Source organism: Pinus tabuliformis, chromosome 8, assembly GCF_031772625.1.
Source record: "Pinus tabuliformis cultivar Carrire ecotype Pingquan chromosome 8, CPIR1, whole genome shotgun sequence".
Classification (NCBI taxonomy): domain Eukaryota; kingdom Viridiplantae; phylum Streptophyta; class Pinopsida; order Pinales; family Pinaceae; genus Pinus; species Pinus tabuliformis.
In genome coordinates, this window is record NC_142294.1 from 1,974,729,096 (window position 1) to 1,974,748,014 (window position 18,919).

The following is an 18,919-nucleotide window of genomic DNA, read 5'->3' on the forward strand; positions in this document are numbered from 1 at the left end:
ATATTCAAACAGAGACAAAATGTTCTAGAGGGACAAACAGAGACAAAATGTTCTAGAGGGACAATAGACCTTGTTATGTTTGGGAAGATTTCAATCAAAATAGAGGAATATCTGGACAAGACAGATCTATAGTAAAGGGATATTCAAACAGAGGCCATGTGTTCTGTAGGAGGGACAATACATTTCTGAAGCCAAGATATATTTGAAAACAGATAATCTCTTATATAGGGACAAATTTGAAGCACCACTGTCATATTACAACAGTAACATAACAGCATTTTCTGTTAAGGTTAAATAGACTATAGGTTATGCTAAAGAATCCAAACAAAATTGTACTTAAAACGCCAAGGTTGATTGGAAAAAAGAACAACCATCCAGAGAAACTTGACTCATTATGAACCCCTGTTGCTAGACTCTTTCGATTCCATGTTAAGTCCCAAATTCGACTAATTTTGATTGTTTCTCTAACTCAATCTTACAGTAAACAACCAGTAGATCTGTCAACTGTCCAGAATCCCTGGGATTTTATAATATGCAGTGTCATCTATGAACTTTGAACCATGCTATTCTTGAAAATTTGCATTACAGAACGATTGTAAGCTTTCATATCAATGCATGTATGAAACCATCGTTTTCCGGGTCGGAGTCAACTCTTAATTTTTGGCTTCACCTAAGTTAATATCTCAGTCGAGTTGGGTAGTTTTTTTATTAACAGTAAGCTAACAACATGATGGTTTCTCTGTAAGCATCATTAATAAACTTATATCCTGATGAATTTAAAGAGAGATATCCCGTTACTGTAAGTTCTGTGGTGCATACCTTTGTTGAAATAATGTGATCTAGATACTAGAACAGTACACATTATAAATTCATAGCTATTTAGCATACTCAAGGCAATGCCTTACACTTGTTACATATATGATCAACAAAGCCCTAGCACTTAGGGTAAAATTAACCAATCTTGGGGATCATGGTCTCAAATGCCTAGGCTATTTATAAATGCTATTGTCTAGTATCATGAATAGAATTTTACTATAATAAGTACATTGTGCTATGCCTAACTACTTTAGAACAGAATATTTCCAGTTTATATTAGCACTCAGAATCTCATCAACTATCTGTTGAATTGAATCATTGTTTTTAAGGATGGTGGTATGAGTACTTTGCGGAATTTTTACCACTTTTATTGTTTGACCTTCTGCTGCAGACCAATTTGATATAACTGCAGACAAGCTGCACAAGTTCACAGTCCCATCACCATCACCCTCTACAACTTCAGGCTGTTGATCAAAACCACCTTTGCCATAGATGAGCATCTCAGGAGTACTGACTCCTGTTCCAAACATTAAGGTTATGGGTACCCTGGGAGCTTCCAAATGTTCTGTCAAAGGACGAATTCTAGATTTGTAGCGAGCAATGCCTTCAGAAAAGCCTATGTCTGTAAAGAACTCTGGCATATCTGAAGCTGAATAATGTTTTTGTTCCGTTATGACCAGAGTCCTATTTCCAAATACTTCAGGAACTGGAAGAAGCCAGAGATTACTCTCAGAGCTCCTTTGTTCTTCCCTAACTAGTAAGGGGTTTACAAGAGGGATACCAAGAGAATAACCAGATGCAAATGTCTTCATTTCTTGTACTGTTCCTCCCCATGGTGCTGCAATGGCAACAAAGTGTTTGACATACTGCTTCCGCCATGACAAAGGCTGCCGATTCAAGAAATGCAGTACCCATAGTCCTCCTAAACTGTGTGAAACAAGAATGACTTGCTTATTGTCATTTGATGTGTAAGCCTCCTCCACCAATTTTCTCAGATTTTCCAAATACTTTGCCCCCACAGAAGAGGACTTTGTTCCAGGACCGTAACGGAAATCATAGGGTGCACCAAAAAGGGATTTCCCATCAACATATCCAACATCCTCAAGAGATTTCACCAAGGATGACATGTATGGCGTTATATACCTACACAAATAGAGTGGTCATAAGCAATAATTAGATTAACAGTTAAGCAATAATTAAATTAACATTATCCAATAAAAATTGTTTTAACTAAATTGTTGATGAACCTGGTTATCTGAATGTGATAATTAATCTATTAACAACAGATTGTTCCAGTTTTTACCATGACCATTTATCACTATAAGCTATAACCACTGATAATGAACACAGAGATCTTTCTAGCAATGTTTCTTCTGTTCCAGTGTTATTGATATAGTAGATAACGATGCCCAAAGAGTGAAACTGAAATGAATCCACTAATTGTGTTTCTTATCTGGCTAATGCAGAGAGAGACGGAGAGAGAGATAATTAATTAACATCCATAGATGACCAAGAGACACTCAATGGGATTGGGAAAATTCAAACATACAACTTACAGTAAAGGAACCAACTTATGCATCTTCATCAAATATATCATATATAATTACATAATATCTTGAAAGTGGCAAGGAAAAAGAAAGAGATTAGATTAAACCTGGAGGTGCAGGATTAAAAATGTAAAGTTGTGGTATCGATTATCAATACTCATCCACAACAGTGAATTCTTTTGAGGCATGGCAAATGTTAACTACTGCTACATGAGAACCTATAGAAGGAGATCTAGCAGAGTCTAGCATGGTTGAAGACAACACTGTCTGTTGGGTTCCACTGAGGAAGGTCCAATAAGACCAAGAAAGTAGCTTATCTAAGCAATGAAAATGGTTGTAAATAGTATGAACAATAATTTAGACAGATTCTAATCCATCAATACATCTGAAACAACAACCATCAGCCAGTAAAATTATAGCAAGAAGGTGTGTATCACACACACAAAATCTAATGATATTGATAGTCAGTATGCAAAGAGCAGAGATTTCATTAATGAATAATGAAAGAAGTACAGAGCATATACAGCACAAGGTGTGCTTTAAGAGCACTAACTCTACACTATGCTTAAGACTAATTTCTTACTATACTCGTACACCTATTTATACACAAGTTTCCAACAGTCACATCTTGAACTAAAGCTCCTATCCACTCTGGTGATCATTTTGTACACCTAATACGGCCCCTGTCAGTATATTGTATATCACGTTGTTTGTGATTATGGTGTGGTTCTAATAATTAGAGACACTTCAGAGTTGCAGATTGCAGTGAACAATCCCCTTAAAAATTGATTGCTAGAAGGAATGAAACAAAACCTGTTAGTTCTTCCTACTTTTGGTGTGAATTTGAAGGGATTTGAATTGGTAAAAGACCAAAGCCTGTTGCAGAATCACACCACCCAACACCCAACACAATTTGCAATATTCCAACAACTTTGAACATTAAATGCTTATGAACGGATTAAAAACCCCAACTGAACAACATAGAAAAAAAGATGAAAATAGAAGACCAAAACACGCATACGGAAAATACATCAAGTGGAAACTTATCATAGTGCCGTGCATAATACTTCTCCTAAAATAGATTTGAAGATCACAAGCACCAGAGCTAATAGGTAGGAAGCAACCTTTTGTGGATCTGTAATGATAGGAGTTAAGTTAATTTACAAAGACTTAAGGTAAGGCAAATTGTTTGTGAAATATATGAACCTTTCTCATATATGTACACATGAGGTGGAAAGTTCTAAGGAATGTCAGCATATAAGAACCAACCAGGTCAGTCATAAGGCTCTATATTGCAAAAGAATAGGCTGAAATTCTTGAAGCTCTGTTACAGACAAAATCCTCAATAGTGATCAGGTTGCTATTGGTAGGAAAAATGCTCAGGTGACTTAGATGGAACAAAATCCCTCCATGGCTTTGAGAGAGAGATGTACTATGAGTAATTCCTCATTCAAAATATCACTAAAGAAAAATACAGGCTCAAGGCTCACTCTCCAAGTCTTAAACTGTATGGTTAAAACAATTGCAGTTTCAAGCTCTACCATGTTTTTACCTGGGGAAACATATTAAAATGCCTACAACGGTGAACCTCTTCTTGTAAAATGTGTTTGTAATGGATGTTGGTATGTACATTTAGTTAGACTATAGATGTTTTTTTTGTTGACTAGAGGAATCAGCAACTGGGACTGTCTCATACTCGCATGACGTGAGGTCGGTTCCAGCTGCTACCACTATAAACTCTAGGCGCATACATATGCCCCTTCCGCATGCACAGCTGAATTGGGGGAATTTGAACATCGGACCTCCTCGCACATAATACTTCATTACACGGCTATCACCAGTTGAGTTACCGCTCGGGGCTCACGGATTTAGATGTTATCTGCAATGATTTGTGGTTATATCTTGCATATTTTGTTTTGTCAATTGATTTGTATTACCTCAAAATAGTGAATTACAACCTTTTGACCATCACAAGTAAGCAGTGCATGACAATACATTTACTACCTTCCTGGTCTTAGATCGCAAGATTGTTCATGAATTTTTCCTTTTCTCCTTTTCTCTCGCGGGCATCAATCCATTCCAAAGAGTTATCAAAACAAGATGTGGACGAGACAGTGACAACATTTCTTTGAGACAACTCCATTGTTCTGCGATATTTACTGTTCCCTTGTCACTGTTAAAGTGATATGATTCATGGGGGTGCTTGTGTCCACTCATTGACGGAGCCAAATTTATGGTCGAGTCTTCTACATTTTTTGTCAAAGGATGGCCTTCCTCCGTTTAGGGAAGCAATGTCTTTACCTATGGCTGAGTTGAATTTGGTGCAGTTGATTTGGCAGTAGGTGGCAAGGTGCCTTCTATTGCTGTGTGTTATCCTACTTGGGATCTGCAATATTCTTGGATCCCTTTGTTCCCTTTGGATCTTGCCATCAATAGCTCTTCTTCTTAGGATCCGGGTGTGGATATGTCCCTTGCGAAAAAGGGAAAGCATTCTGAAGATGGCCAAGTTGTTGACAAATCCTACATGGGAAAGCAATGTTTTCATAGTCCAATGGTTTACTAAGGTCCACTTCGACACATATGCGAACAAATGTGACTATTCCTTTTGCAATCCTTTTAACGTCCATTTTGATGAAGCAACCTAATAAGTTTCCCACCTTGGCTAAGATATTTGGATGTGTCAAATGAATGAGCGCATTAGGAAGCCTTACCCAGACTAGAGTTGTCAGATCCTTCATGGAAAGAGGATTAAAATCAGGAAACCATGGTTGAAATGAGAGACCAAAGCGGTCCCAAAACTAGGGTCCCTGGTCAAAAACCTTCAGCTGGTCCTCTATATTTTTGAAAAGCATAATAAAGAACCCTTTTGAACAAAAATGCAACACTATATTTTCAGACCAATTCTGGTGCACCCGGTCTTGCAAAGCAGATGATGATGGCCAAAATCCATTAAAACGACAGATGATCACATGTCGTTCATAATCTGCAGCCAAGAAGCTAGAGATAATGTTATCCACTTCAAGAGATGACGTTTTTGCTACCTCATTCACAAAGAATGCAGCTCTTGAGAGATCTTTGGGGTCAGAGGTAAAAGACCTGGCTTTAGAACATCCTAAAAGGAGTTGGGTTGGAAGGAGGAGGACGCACCCCAACCTTTTGCTCCACCTCTTAATCTTGATACTAGATAAATCAAGGCATCCTTGGCTATGTCATACTTGCGAAGGGATTTCAAATCCTAAAGCTATCTACCTCCATGTAGGACATGAATACTATCATAAGGGATTTCCATCCCTACTTGAATCCTAGTTGTAAGTTAGGAGACAAGATATGTGGCTTTGACCTGCATACAAAAGGAACTTCCTGAGAAAGGTCTCACAAAGATAGTGAAATTCTACGAATCTAGGTAATAACCTCATCCTGGATGTATGAAGAGTCATGCAGCATAAGAGATTGCCCTTATTTTAGCAGATCTTGAGGCAGGTCTGATTTCTACAAATCCTCCTTTGGAAGCAAGATATCGCCCTCTAAAATTATTGATCTTGTGTGCACCAGATTGTGACCAAGGGCAAAGTGATATTTAGTACCCACATGATTTGTAGAGTTAGGGTTTTGAAAAACAGAAAACTTGCTTGGCTTTAGAACCTTATGACATCAACGATGGCATCCTCTATACCCTCGAGATGCTTGACGACCTTCTTGATGGAGGCAGCATATGCCAAGCACCTCTATGAGGGCTTTTTGGATCTCCAACTGCGATGATGGATCTCCCAGGGCTTTGATTGGGTACCTTGCCCGCACCTCCACCTTCCACTCCTCCAGTTTATTCCCAGTGTTCACGTGGCAGATCCTATGTCTGCTCATGTCACGACAAGCATCAAGGTTGTTGGTCTTCTTTTGGACAACTTCTTAGCTAGAGGTGGAGATTAATCTATGAGGATAAGCCATTGTAGATGGTGACTAGAAGAGTGACCTCGACGATCTGGCAGATGCTCGAGATGAACCTTTGAAATTGCAAAGGGATTTTAATTGGATCGAAGGGCCAATCCTTCAGATCTGAGACCTTGAGGTGGGGAGCAGACACCTGCAAGCATTCTAATCTGCCATCCAAACCCTTGACGAAGATTTGGTACATGATGAACGCATTTTGGATGGTGGCAGCTAGGGTTGCAGATCTCACAACGTGATTATATGTTGCATATTGTATATACTCACCTTTTCCATTATAGTAAGCATGGAAAGTTACTAGGTATAGTTCTTGATATGGAGACTCTGCACAAAGTGGGTCACGTCATGTTTGTTGTATGTATGATTCCAAAGCATATATAATGAGTGGATACCTACTTGTGTTGGTTTTCCTCCATTCAGGGCACATAGAATTGAACAAATGGGCTTCTACCATTTGTGTGACAAAAAATCAGTTTATGCACCTTGTTAACCAGATAACTGATGCTAACCTCTCATAAAACCACATGAGTCTAACATTCAAGTCTCGGGGCTGCCCAGCTAGGGTATGCAAAGGTGAAGAAATGAGCTTTTACCATTTGTCTACCCATAAAACATGAATTGGGGATATGCAACTTAGTCACAAATAGATGAATGTGAACCTCTCACAGACCCACAGGAGCCTAACATTCAAGTCTTACCAGTTCAAAATAAACATCAAGGAAAGCAACAACACCACCATGTGTGTGTGCACTACCAGCTCAAAACAAGCATCAAAGAAAGCAACACCACTACCATGTGTGTGTGCGCCCCACAAATCCTCAATGACTTTGTGGCCACTAGGAAATTGAGAATCTGTATGTTCAGATATGCAAATATGCTTAAAATGCCAATGCCTTGTGGGTTATTTCATGTTTCAGAGCAGCAAAAACATTTTGCATCTGTCTCTATGTGTATGTAATTATGAATTTGTTATATCGTGTCCGTCTTTGTGTATATGTCAAAAGAAAGAGAAGAAAAGAAAGCATACTTGAAGCAAGGATCAAGGTACTTCATTCCTTCTGTTGAACCAAAATAAGGCACTCTAGTCTCCACCCCAGGGGCATTGTAGTATTCATCTGTGTCGGGATCATAGACCAAGCTTATTCTGTCAGCAAAGCATTGTGTCAATGGAGGAAGAACGACAGGAACATCAAACCATATTCTGAACCACTCCCTCTCCCAATTCCACCTTCTGCACAACAGCCCACTGGGTTTATAGTCTGCAGTTAGCCTTGCTTCAACCTGATTTCCTCCTGTGCCTGGGACTATCACTACAGGGTGGATTTTACTGCTTGTATATATGTTGTTGTTTTGCTGTGTATATGCCGATTGAGCTCTGGATATGTCTGCTGACTTGCCTGTGTGTATTTCAAAAGAGTAAGCACTGCAATTTGGGGTTAAAGCCATCAGGAGAACGAGGATGAAGATAAGAGAAATTGTGATGGCCATTCTTGATAACTCAAGTGGGGAAGTAAAAACAATTTTCTGTCTGTATGTTTATGAGCAAACACAAATTGTGGGCAGTTAGGAAAAGTGGATGAATTGTCTTCTTTGAAAAGTTGGTGTTAATAAAAGATTTCATGTGCTCTATGTGCCGTGGTAAAGTGCAGCACCAGTGACTATTGAATGGCAGTGATTTAATGGTAGAGATATTGCTTTGACGAAGTCACTGTTATTGGTTGTAGCTTTGGTTGATTATAAATTGTATGGTCAATATTTTTTTTTGAAAGCATATTAGTTTTATAAATTAATAAATATATTTATATATATATATATATTTTAATATATTTTATATTTATATAATATAATATTATTATGAGAAGATTTTAGTGGTTAAAATATTTGGACAAAATTTTCATGATATGATTTTTATTCAAAATTTTATCATTATGGATTATAAAATCTTGAATTTAAATATAATATTATCATTTTTTAAATTATTTTTTCAAATTATATATTTGAATTTATTTCATTTTTTCAAATTATATTTTTAAATTTAGATTATTTACTTTTATATAATTTTTTTTAATTATAGATTATGAATTTTTTTTAGATTAAACAAATTTATATTAATTTAATTTTTTAAATATTATTTTATAATTATTTGTGACCAAATTTCCCTCTACTAAATTATAAAATTTAAATTATATTATTTTTAATATACTAAATGGTAAAACATTTTATTATTTTTATGTAATAAAATGAACATTAACTATTTCTAAATAAAATTAGATGCCTCATTCGCAATTTGCACTCTATATATAAGTATAAAATGGCCTAAGTAAAAGGGTTTACTTTACCTTTATAGAATCATCCTAAATAGGAATGAGATTAAAGTAACCCCTTCCCCTCCATCATTGGGGCGTTTCGATGTAGAATCTAAATTCACCTTTAATGGTTCCACCCATTAAAAGAGCCTTGATGCATTTTAAATACTTCCATATTTAATATAGCTAGTTTATGTGTATTTATGGGGTTGGAAACTAAGAGAGTTTTTGTGTTCTCAATGAAAATTTAATTGAAGGAGGCATTAAGGTGTTTTTGCTGGGTAAGAAAGAGGTGAGTGGAAAAATCTATATTTGTTATTTATAATTTCATTTTAAAAGAAATTATAAAGTAAAATAGTTTTTTAAAATCAAAAGGTATGTTGTGATTTTATTTACATTTTAAATGAGAATATTATTGGAATAATCATTAATGGTGGAGAAAAGTTTGATAATAAGTTTCAGTTAGACTTATTTTTGTTTGGAGTAGTAGTCTCTAACTAATGTGTGGGCTTGATTGTCATTTTAGGGCAAGGAATCTTTTTTATAAGCTATAAACTACGTCTAATTGCTAATAAGATTTTTGTCTTTACTTTTGAGTCTATTTCCTTTAAATCTATTTTTTTTATTTGATTTATAGTGAATATTAATTGTTTTAGGATTAAGGAGGTTAATCTCTAGATTGAATGGAGTTGAAGAGCAATAAGGGGAATTATTTTCATAAATATAAATAAAGCATTTAATGATTGACTATTTATCAACATATTGATCAATCCTAAAACCATTATAAGTGAAGCTCACATTAAGACCGATCGATTAGTTATAATAAAATTCTGACATTGTCATAAAATTATGCTAATATACAAGATTCATAAACCATATCATCAACAACTACCATACAAGAGAGACATATCTATCTTCTGAAAAACTAATTGCATTACTCTGTAGGCAAAGCCTTTGTTACAAAACATTGCAAAAAATGAGTCTAACAAGAACATCTAGTCTCTCAATTTTCACTCCACTCCTCCCGCCTTTTCTCAATAGGGATCTTTCATGTTTATATATTGAATTATAGTTACAAAACATCAATCTCCCAATAACTCCTTTGGCATTGATGCAACATTAAGACTTCTTTGATGGTAATTGTTGTTGATATGTCTTCTAGGTTGTATGAATATTCCGAATTTTGGATGCTTTGGGACTTTCCATATTCTATAATTGTCATTCTCCTTTCAATTCTTGATAGACTAAAACATCCAGCTTCTTCTTGCTAGTGGTGTAACAGCTGAGTTAAACAACCACTGATCCAGGTGGATTTCAAGTGGATATTGGTGGCCACGCGCCTATTCCACTTGGACCTCCATCGTTGTTTCTTTTCAGTTCCTTAATTGTAGCACAACTTACTTTTTTGACTGTTTTTTGGGTCCTAAATTTTTGGAGCCTTTTTAACGGAATAAAATATGTTTTTAGGGAAAACAGAGAGACTGGAAAAGTCCCAAATTAGTTCTCAAGTTTTTTTTCGGCCTTCTCCTCAAGATCTTTGAAACAAGGTATTATGATAGCCAAACGAAGATCATATGCCAAAGTTACGACTCTGGGAAGTTGATGTAATAATTTACCCAAATGGGGCCCACAATTTTGGCGCTTCATCTCCTAGGGCTAGGCTTTTGGATGTTTAGGGTTTTCCATTATTTCTCAATAATAAATACGCCTTTGAGCCTCATTGTAACATAGTTCAGAGGCATGTAGCCACCACATCTCTTCTTAGAGATAAGCTACCATCACCCAAGCTAGTTTATTTTTATTTATGTATGTAAGCATATTTTAATTCTTTGATGTTAATGAAATGAAATTTTATTTCTGTTGCATCTCTATGTATATGGGTATTCCTGTATTTTGTTGTGTCCTTGAATAAGTCCAGATCAATGGTATCAGAGTGGTCTGCTCTTTCTCTGTTTTTCTTTGCATGTCCCCAACGAGGTCAAGGTATAAAGAGTTAGGGTTCGATTTGCTTGAAAATTTGTAAGACCAGCTTTGCAAAACCTGATGACCTCTTATGGCGGAAGAAAAGAAAGATGAGGGGGCAAGAGATCCTTTCAAAATACTGCTTGGGGAAGCCCTCAAATGACAAAGGAACGCAATGATGGATAAATTTGCCCAAAAGCCTTCGACAACTACCCATAGGTGACACATCATCTAACAACCACTCTAGAGGCACCACTCCTTTTAAGGTACAAGTTAGCTATGATATTCCCATATTTGAGGGTCGATAGATGTAGATGATCTGAACTTAAACGTGAATGCAACAACTTACAGATGTAATCATAAACATAGAGATGTAGCAGAAAAAAACTTCATTTCATCAATAGAAAAATATTGAACTATGCTTACAAACAAAATGGAAATAAGATAGCTCGGGCGATGGTAGCTTATCTCTGAGAAGAGATGTGGTGGCTACATGCCTATGGACTATGTTACAATGAGGCTCAAGGGCCTATTTATTATTGGAAAGCATGAGAAAACCATAAACAACCAAAACCTTAACTTCAGGAGATGTAACACCAAGAGTTTGTGGGCCTTGTTGGGGTTAGTTGGGCAACCAACTTCTCAGGGTCGTAACTTTGTCATATTATCTCTGTTTGGCACATACGATACCTTGTTGGAAAGGTCTCTTCGAGTATTATAGGTTTCATCGTAGGCCCCTACTTATGGCTATAGACCTGCCTCAGACCCTAAAAAGACCCTGTTTAGGGTGTCAAAACTGCTCCGAAAGTCGAGGAGTCGAAAAACTGCTAAAAATAGTAAATGTTGAAATGAATAAGGAAACAGATGAAACTGATTGGGGGATCTAGGTGGAATAGGTGGGTGGCCACCAATATCCACCTGGATCATTCCTCCTCCCTTAGGAAGGAATGGTCCCCATTGCGTGCAAAGCCTCTATGAGGTGAGGAAATTTCTGTTAAACCTGGCCCCTAGTGAACCACTTGCCCTGGTGAAGGAGTTGGCCTACTTTGACAACTTGATATAATTGTATCCTCTATTGGTGAGTTTTCTTGATATGTCCATGATATGATCAGTTGTGGCATGTTCCATGCAGTCTGGGTTGAACTCTGTTGGTGTGAGTTGTTCTGCAATGTCAGATGTGTCCAACAATGGTGGAAAGTATGGCCGAAGGCGATCTACATTGAACACTATGCAAACCAAGGAACAGTGGGATACTGAGCTCGAAGGCATTTTCATTGACGACCTTGGTGATGGTGTATGGCCCATATCGAAGTGGGCGAAGCTTGCGGTGGGTTCCAACAAGGCGCTCCTTCTGCAAATGTAGCCAAACTTTGTCGCCCACCTGGATCTTGTGCGACACTTGATGATAATCATGGCGCTGCTTGTACTTAGCATTAGCTCTGTCTAATATATCATGGACCTGTTGGAGGATGTGTTTAATGCGCTCAATGAATCTATTAACCCTTTCAAATTCAGATTGAATGTGAGACAAATCTATCTGAGTCACTGCAAATGGTATGGCCACATCAATGGGGCATAATGGCTAAAATCCCAGCCCTACCTAAAAGGGGTTGTAGCCTGTTGAGTTGTGGAGATCTCTGTTGTAGCTGTGTTGGACTTAGGGGAGAATTTCATCCCACGTTCGTGGATGCTTCGAGTTTTACATGCACAAAATGTGTACGATCATCCTGTTGACAAGCTCAGTTTGGCCATCAGTTTGGGGATGGAAAGTCGTGGACTTAGTAAGTTTTGTATCTGGCATCGACCAAAGACTTGACCAAAATACACTCAGGAATCCGTTGTCCCGATCTGAGGTAATGGACTGTGGGATCCCAAAGTGTACCCACACTCTCTCAAAGAAGAGCTTAGCAGTGGCCTATGCTATGATGCTCTTCTTGCAGGCTGCCATGATGGCCATCTTATAGAATATGTCGACGATCATGGAAACATAATCGTTGTTGTTCTTACTACAAGGAAGGCCCGACATGTAATCCATGGAGACGGATTCCCAAATCCACCTAGGAGTAGATAAAGGAGTATATAGGTCTTGCTTCTTGATGGTTGGTTTGGCAATGGCGCAGGCATTACATGATCTAATGTACTTCCAGAAATCCTAACGAAGTTTCAACCAATAAAAATACATCTGCAATACCGCCACTGTTTTCTCTACTTCAGAATGTCCAACGACCCGACTATAGTGCGCCTCCCAAATCATCTTGGAATGCTCACTTTAAGGAACACAAATGTGTCCTAGGTGGCATAACTGTGCATCCTAAAGGTGACAATTTGGAACTTGTTTCCCTTCTAGGAGAATCTAGTATATGTTGTCGAATTCTGGATCGCTCTTATACATATGCGGCCACCCAAATGTCTCGTGACCACATAAATTGAGCACGGTGATCAAGACCATGATCGGCGGTTGGTTAAGGCAATAAGTGACGTTATTGGTGTTTCCCTTCTAATACTTAATGTTTAAATGGAACTATTGCGGATATGCGGTGTTAGGTCCCTATAATACTAGTATATTACCTTATTATTATTGTCATTGTAGCCCCTTATTGATATTGTTGTTCCCATGTTTTCCCCATATTGTTATTATTGTTCCCCATAGAAGCCCGCTATTGTTATTGTTGTGCCCTTACATTATAATTTTTATGTCGGCTCTAATTATATTGTGACCCCTTAGACTCCTATATATAGAAAGGAGGCCTTGTAATTTGTATCATCCAAGAATTGTTCATTTATGTAATGTAAAGGAGGTTTCCGCCTTGAAGAGGTTGATTTTGAAGTTGTTTATCTATCTTTTCTTCTATTTTGTGATCCGGTTCCATAACAATTGGTATCAGAGCTTTGGATTGTAGGGTTTTGATGCTTCAAACAAGTCATCGTGTAATTTTCACTATAACGTTTTTTTATACGACGTTTCAAAAGTTGAAATTAAAACCCATTTGATTTGAAATCTTGATGAACCTCGTGTATGAATTTTAGATCTTCGCTCGCTATATTTTTGTAGATATTATCCAAGGAAGTTAGGTTTTTGCAGGATCCCAAATTATATCACAAACATGTAACTTGGGGGAAATCGTCATAACTTTCTCTCTGATCATCAGATTGAAATTTCGTAAAATGGTACAAAACGACGACAAAATTTAGTTTATGTGTATCGTTTTTAGGTCTGAAAGTCGAAACAATGACACATGGCACTTCGTACAAATTCTCTCTACAGAACCAGTCTATAATCAGGTCATTGTGGGAGATTTGGAATAACTATTTATTGGAGAATCCAATCTTGAGCAGACTTGCAGGGTTAGAATGAGGAATCCGAGGGCTACCATAGGATGGAAATTCATACCTTGGAGGTTCGCAATTACAGAGATAAAGAAGATTCAATATCGAGATCCTACAAAGCCAAAAAATGTGTGTGGTCTTTTTAAAATTTTGCATAAGTTTGGTTTGAAACATTAGTTTGAAAGAATTCGAAGGACATAATGAAGCATAATTATCATTAAGTGATGCCCCGAAGAACGAAAGTGGAAACACCTAGTAAACAACTTGAAATCTCTACCATGACTTACGAAGAAGAGGAAGAAATGCAACATGATATATCGAAATTTCGAGACCAAGTGCAACAAAGTTCACTCTCACAAAAAGTAATAGAAGCTAAGATGAATGGTGTGGAAGCTAATATGGATGGCATGGAAGCTAATATGGATGGTACAAAAGAAAAACTTAAAGGCAACATGGAATATTTGAAGATAGATTGACAAAGTTGCTACAAGAAATGCTTACTAATGGCGAAAGGGTAGTAAAGGAAACTCATGATGAGAACAAAAGAAATGTTAATCATGATTTCAAAGACTCTAATGTTGGATTGAAGATCCACCATGTTCCAAATATCGATATGAGGAAGTTTTATGGCAAGGATCCCGTAACATGGATACTACAGATGGAGCAATATTTCGATCTCCATAATATGCAAAACACACAAAAGGTACACATTACAACTTTATATTTGGAACCTAACCAGTTTGTATGGTATCGATGGTTTTTCTCTCGTAAACAAATTGTCACTTGGGAAATTTTTACGGAAGAAATGATAACACATTATGAGGATACAAAAAGAAACACTTCTTTTAGCCAATTGATAAATTTCAAACAAAACAGTTCAATGGTGGAGCACATTGAGGACTTCCAAAAATTGAATATAAGGGTAAAAGATATTCCAGATGAGAATAGGATTGATGTGTTCATAGGGACATTAAAGGATAACATCCAACATGAGGTCCGCCTTTGGGAACCTGATTCATTGGAGAAGGCATTCAGGTTGGTAAGAAAAATTGAAAGTAAAATTATGCAACAAGGAAGCCTACCACACACAACTATAAAGATGGAAGTGTTTTTTCCCCTAGCCTTACACAACCTACAAGGTTGACACCACAACAATTGAAAGAAAAAAGAGAAAAAGGGCTTTGTTATAGTTCTGAGAGAAAATACAATAAAGGTCATAAGTGTGCTGAGAAGAAATTATTTTACATAAATTTTGAAGAGGAAGAAGAAAAGGAAGAAGAAACTTCAAAAGAAGAGGATATGCACCAAGAAAAAAGCCATAGAGAAATAAGAAATGAATCTGATGATATCTGCTAATGCATTGACTGGAATTACCACTCCTCAAACTCTCAAGATAGAAGGACATATCAAGAAGAAAAAGGTAAGAGTGTTGATTCATTCAGACAATACCCATAATTTTATTCATTGTAAGATAGCCAAGGAATTGAATTTCTTTCTATAACTAGCACTAGAGTTTCAAGTGATGGTTGCAAATGGAGGAACCATAAATTGCTCTAGAAAGTGCCATAACATCAAGCTATCCATGGGAGAATATGTATTGAATAGTCCAATTCTTTCCATTCCAATGGGTGGTGCTGATGTTGTACTAGGAGTCCAATGGCTACAATCTTTGGGTATGATAGCTTTTAATTTTTAAGAACTTTTCTTGAATCTTTTTACGGAAGGAAAGGAAGTTGAATTAGGGGTATCACAAGGAAACTAGGAAAGATAATCAACTCTAACAACATGACAAAGCTTCTAAAGAAAGAAAAATGAGGCGTAATTACACAATTATGTTCGCTAGAGGTTCCCACATTGAAATCCTCTATTTCTCTAGATCTCCAAAAAGTCTTGGACAACAATTCCAAGGTATTTGAGACTCCTAAAGGCCTCCCACCTATTTGTTATCATGAACATGCTATTCATTTGATTCCAGGAAGTGTTCCTCAAAACATCAGGCCTTACAAATATCCCTATGGCCAAAAGAGTGAAATTGAACTTATGTTTGAAAAATTGCTAGAGGTTGGTATAATTCAACCTAGTCAAAGTTCTTTCTTTGCTCCAGTAGTATTGGCACACAAGAAGAATGGATCATGTTGCATGTGTCTAGATTATAGGGAGCTCAACAAGCTCACTATTAAAGATAAATTTCCCATTCCTGTCATTGATGAATTTTTGGATGAGTTGCATGGATCAATTTAGTTCAGCAAGTTGGATCTTTGTTCAAGAGATCATCAAATCAGAATGAAGATTGAAGACGTTCAGAAAACAACATTTAGAACTCATGAGGGTCATTATGAATTTTTGGTCATGCCTTTTGGCCTTACTAATGCACCTTCTACATTTCAAGGTTTGATGAATTCCATTTTTAAACCCTTCCTTAGAAAATTTGTGTTAGTATTTTTTGGTGATATACTAATCTACAACAAGTCTTGGAAGGATCATGTTCAACATGTTGACAAGGTGCTCAAACTATTGGAGGAGAAACAATTATATGCAAAAGCATCCAAATGTTTCTTTGGAGTACAAGAGGTTGAATATCTGGGTCATTTTGTATCTCATGAAGGTGTTAAGGTAGACCAGGGAAAAATTAAATCCATTAAGAAATGGAAAATTCCCACATCCATAAAGCATCTGCGAGGATTTCTTGGGTTGACAGGGTATTATCACAAGTTTGTTAAGAATTATGGGAGAATAGCATCACCTCTAACAACATTATTGAATAAAGATGCATTTTCTTGGACTGAAGAAGCAATGAAGGCCTTTGAACATCTTAAAGAGGCAGTGTTCCAAGTACCGTCTTAGCTACGCTAGACTTCACAAAAACCTTTATTGTGGAATGTGATGCCTCAGGAAATGGAATTGGTGTTGTTTTAATCTAAGAAGAGAGACCCATTTATTTCGAAAGTCATCCAATCAAAGGAAACTATTTACACAAAGCTATTTATGAGAAGGAAATGTGTTCAATACTACATGCACTTAAGAAATAGTGACCTTACCTAATGGGAAGACACTTCAAGGTAAAAACGGATCATGATAGTCTTAAATACTTTTTTAGAACAAAAATTATCTTCAAAAGAGCAACAAAAATGGGTCACAAAGATGTTGGGTTATGACTTTGAAATCATCTACAAAAAAGGGAAGAAAATTGTTGTTGCAAATGCACTCTCAAGAAAGGACGAGGATGTGGAAGCATTGCTTTGTGCCATTTCTATTATCCAAGTAGATTGGATAAACGAAGCAAGGGATGAATGGAAGAATGATGAAGAAGTGTGGGAACTATTGGAAATAATACTGAGAGGGGGGGTGAATCAGTATTATCAAATAAATATAACTTTTTCATTTCCATATTCAGATTCATATACGCTACTTCAATTAAGGCAAACCACATGTATAAGAAGCTGTGTGTAATGCAACAAGCGTATATCCAGTAAACTTGTGATTCAGTTTGTTGATCCTTATTGAGTGCATCAAAACATTATTAACCATATGAACAGTAAACAGGAGTAGTAAAACAGAACAAATCATCACACATAAGCAACACACACGAACACCAAGATGTAAGGTGGAAACCCAATGTGGGTGAAAACCACCTACTGCAATTCATCTCTATCTTCTTTTAATAAGAAACTTCTTTTTACAATGGTTCTGTACTGGTGCAGTATTATATCAGTACACAAACTTCTACCTGCAGAAGGCTACAACCTTCTTTCATTCTCCAGAATTTTCTGGAAGGGAGCTACAACCCCCTAAGCTCTTGTACTAGTTGATGTACTAGTAGGTAGGTGCTGGCCTACAAAAGGCTACAACCTTCTCTTTTCTTCCAGGGACCACGTTTCATAAATTTTCATACTGGATCCATAAACACAAAACAATCACCACTACAATACAATCATCAACTATACCTGTATCATCAATCTCTGAATCACCCAATACTGAATCACTGAAACCATGTCATCAAAACCTGGTTACCAGAACACAGACGAGAGCTCAGAACTTTGCAACAACCACTAGAACCAATAGCAAACTAAAATATCAACTCTCATAATGTATATGCTACTTGACTGTGTCAAATCAGCGTGTACACGCACTTTCACCAGAGAGAACCCGCCTACAGATCTGAAGATAATTACTTATACCTTCGCTGCAATTACCAACTTTAGATATACCCAGACCATAAGATATAAAGGATAAAACATGCGTTAGTATTCAGATCTATTCATGATCATACCATATAACGATAACACATTTTAGTCTTCAAGATCCCGGTCCATCAACCTTTATCAACCACATAGGAGCCTCCTTTATTCAGATCAAGCCAAGCATTACAAACCCATAACCAGTATACTAGATCTCACACTTCATCAGATATTCATCACATGCACAACTTGCACCCCCTTTGCCTAATGATCTTCTCCTTATATAGACTTAGGCCTCTCTCAATACCATGGTCCAAAACCATGTAGGACGAATACCTTGGACCCAATACCTGGGGTCAACACTTCGGACCAAATACCATGGACCAAATACCACGGACCAAATACTAGGAACCAAAACTTAGTTTTCCAATATGTACGCGCCTTTCCTTCTGTGAACCTGCGTGTGTATGTATACGTGCCTTTTGTTCTGCTCACCCGCGTGTATACACACTTTCATCAAGGTTAACCTGCGTATACCTCTCTCTTGACCTGCTACACTATGATCTGTCATCTGAGTGAGTTGCCACCAAGGACAACACCTGTATCATACCTTTGAGTGAGTTGCCATCAAGGACAACACCTGTATCATAATGCCAACAATCTCCCCCTTTGGACTTGATGGCAACCACCACTCCAAGTCACTCTCCCCCTTTGACATCAAGGGCAAAGGGCAGACCAAGAAATTTCTCTCCCTGGGTATACCTTCTGCTGTCCATACTCCCCTTGAGTACCTGTTGCAATCTCTGATTGAGCTCCCCCTTTGTACATGCCAAGATGT

General features: G+C 37.2%; 1 protein-coding gene across 1 annotated transcript; it reads right to left on the reverse strand.

The window, feature by feature from the left end:
* Window positions 1-861: 861 nt before the first annotated feature.
* On the reverse strand, window positions 862-7,944 carry LOC149244361 (lecithin-cholesterol acyltransferase-like 1). Its single transcript, XM_089374831.1, has 2 exons — window positions 7,336-7,944; window positions 862-1,959 (listed from the first exon to the last, which is right to left on the reverse strand). Exons 1-2 carry the CDS (start codon window positions 7,794-7,796, stop codon window positions 1,062-1,064), a joined length of 1,359 nt encoding a protein of 452 aa, XP_089230957.1. The 5' UTR covers window positions 7,797-7,944; the 3' UTR covers window positions 862-1,061.
* Between the last annotated feature and the right edge of the window lie 10,975 nt (window positions 7,945-18,919).

Coding starts and splice junctions, on each gene's coding strand:
- LOC149244361 (XM_089374831.1), bottom strand. CDS start 7,796: ATGGCCATCACAATTTCTCTTATCTTCATCCTCGTTCTCCTGATGGCT. Junction 1,960..7,335: donor TACCTTGATCCTTGCTTCAA/GTATGCTTTCTT, acceptor CTATTTGTGTAG/GTATATAACGCCATACATGT.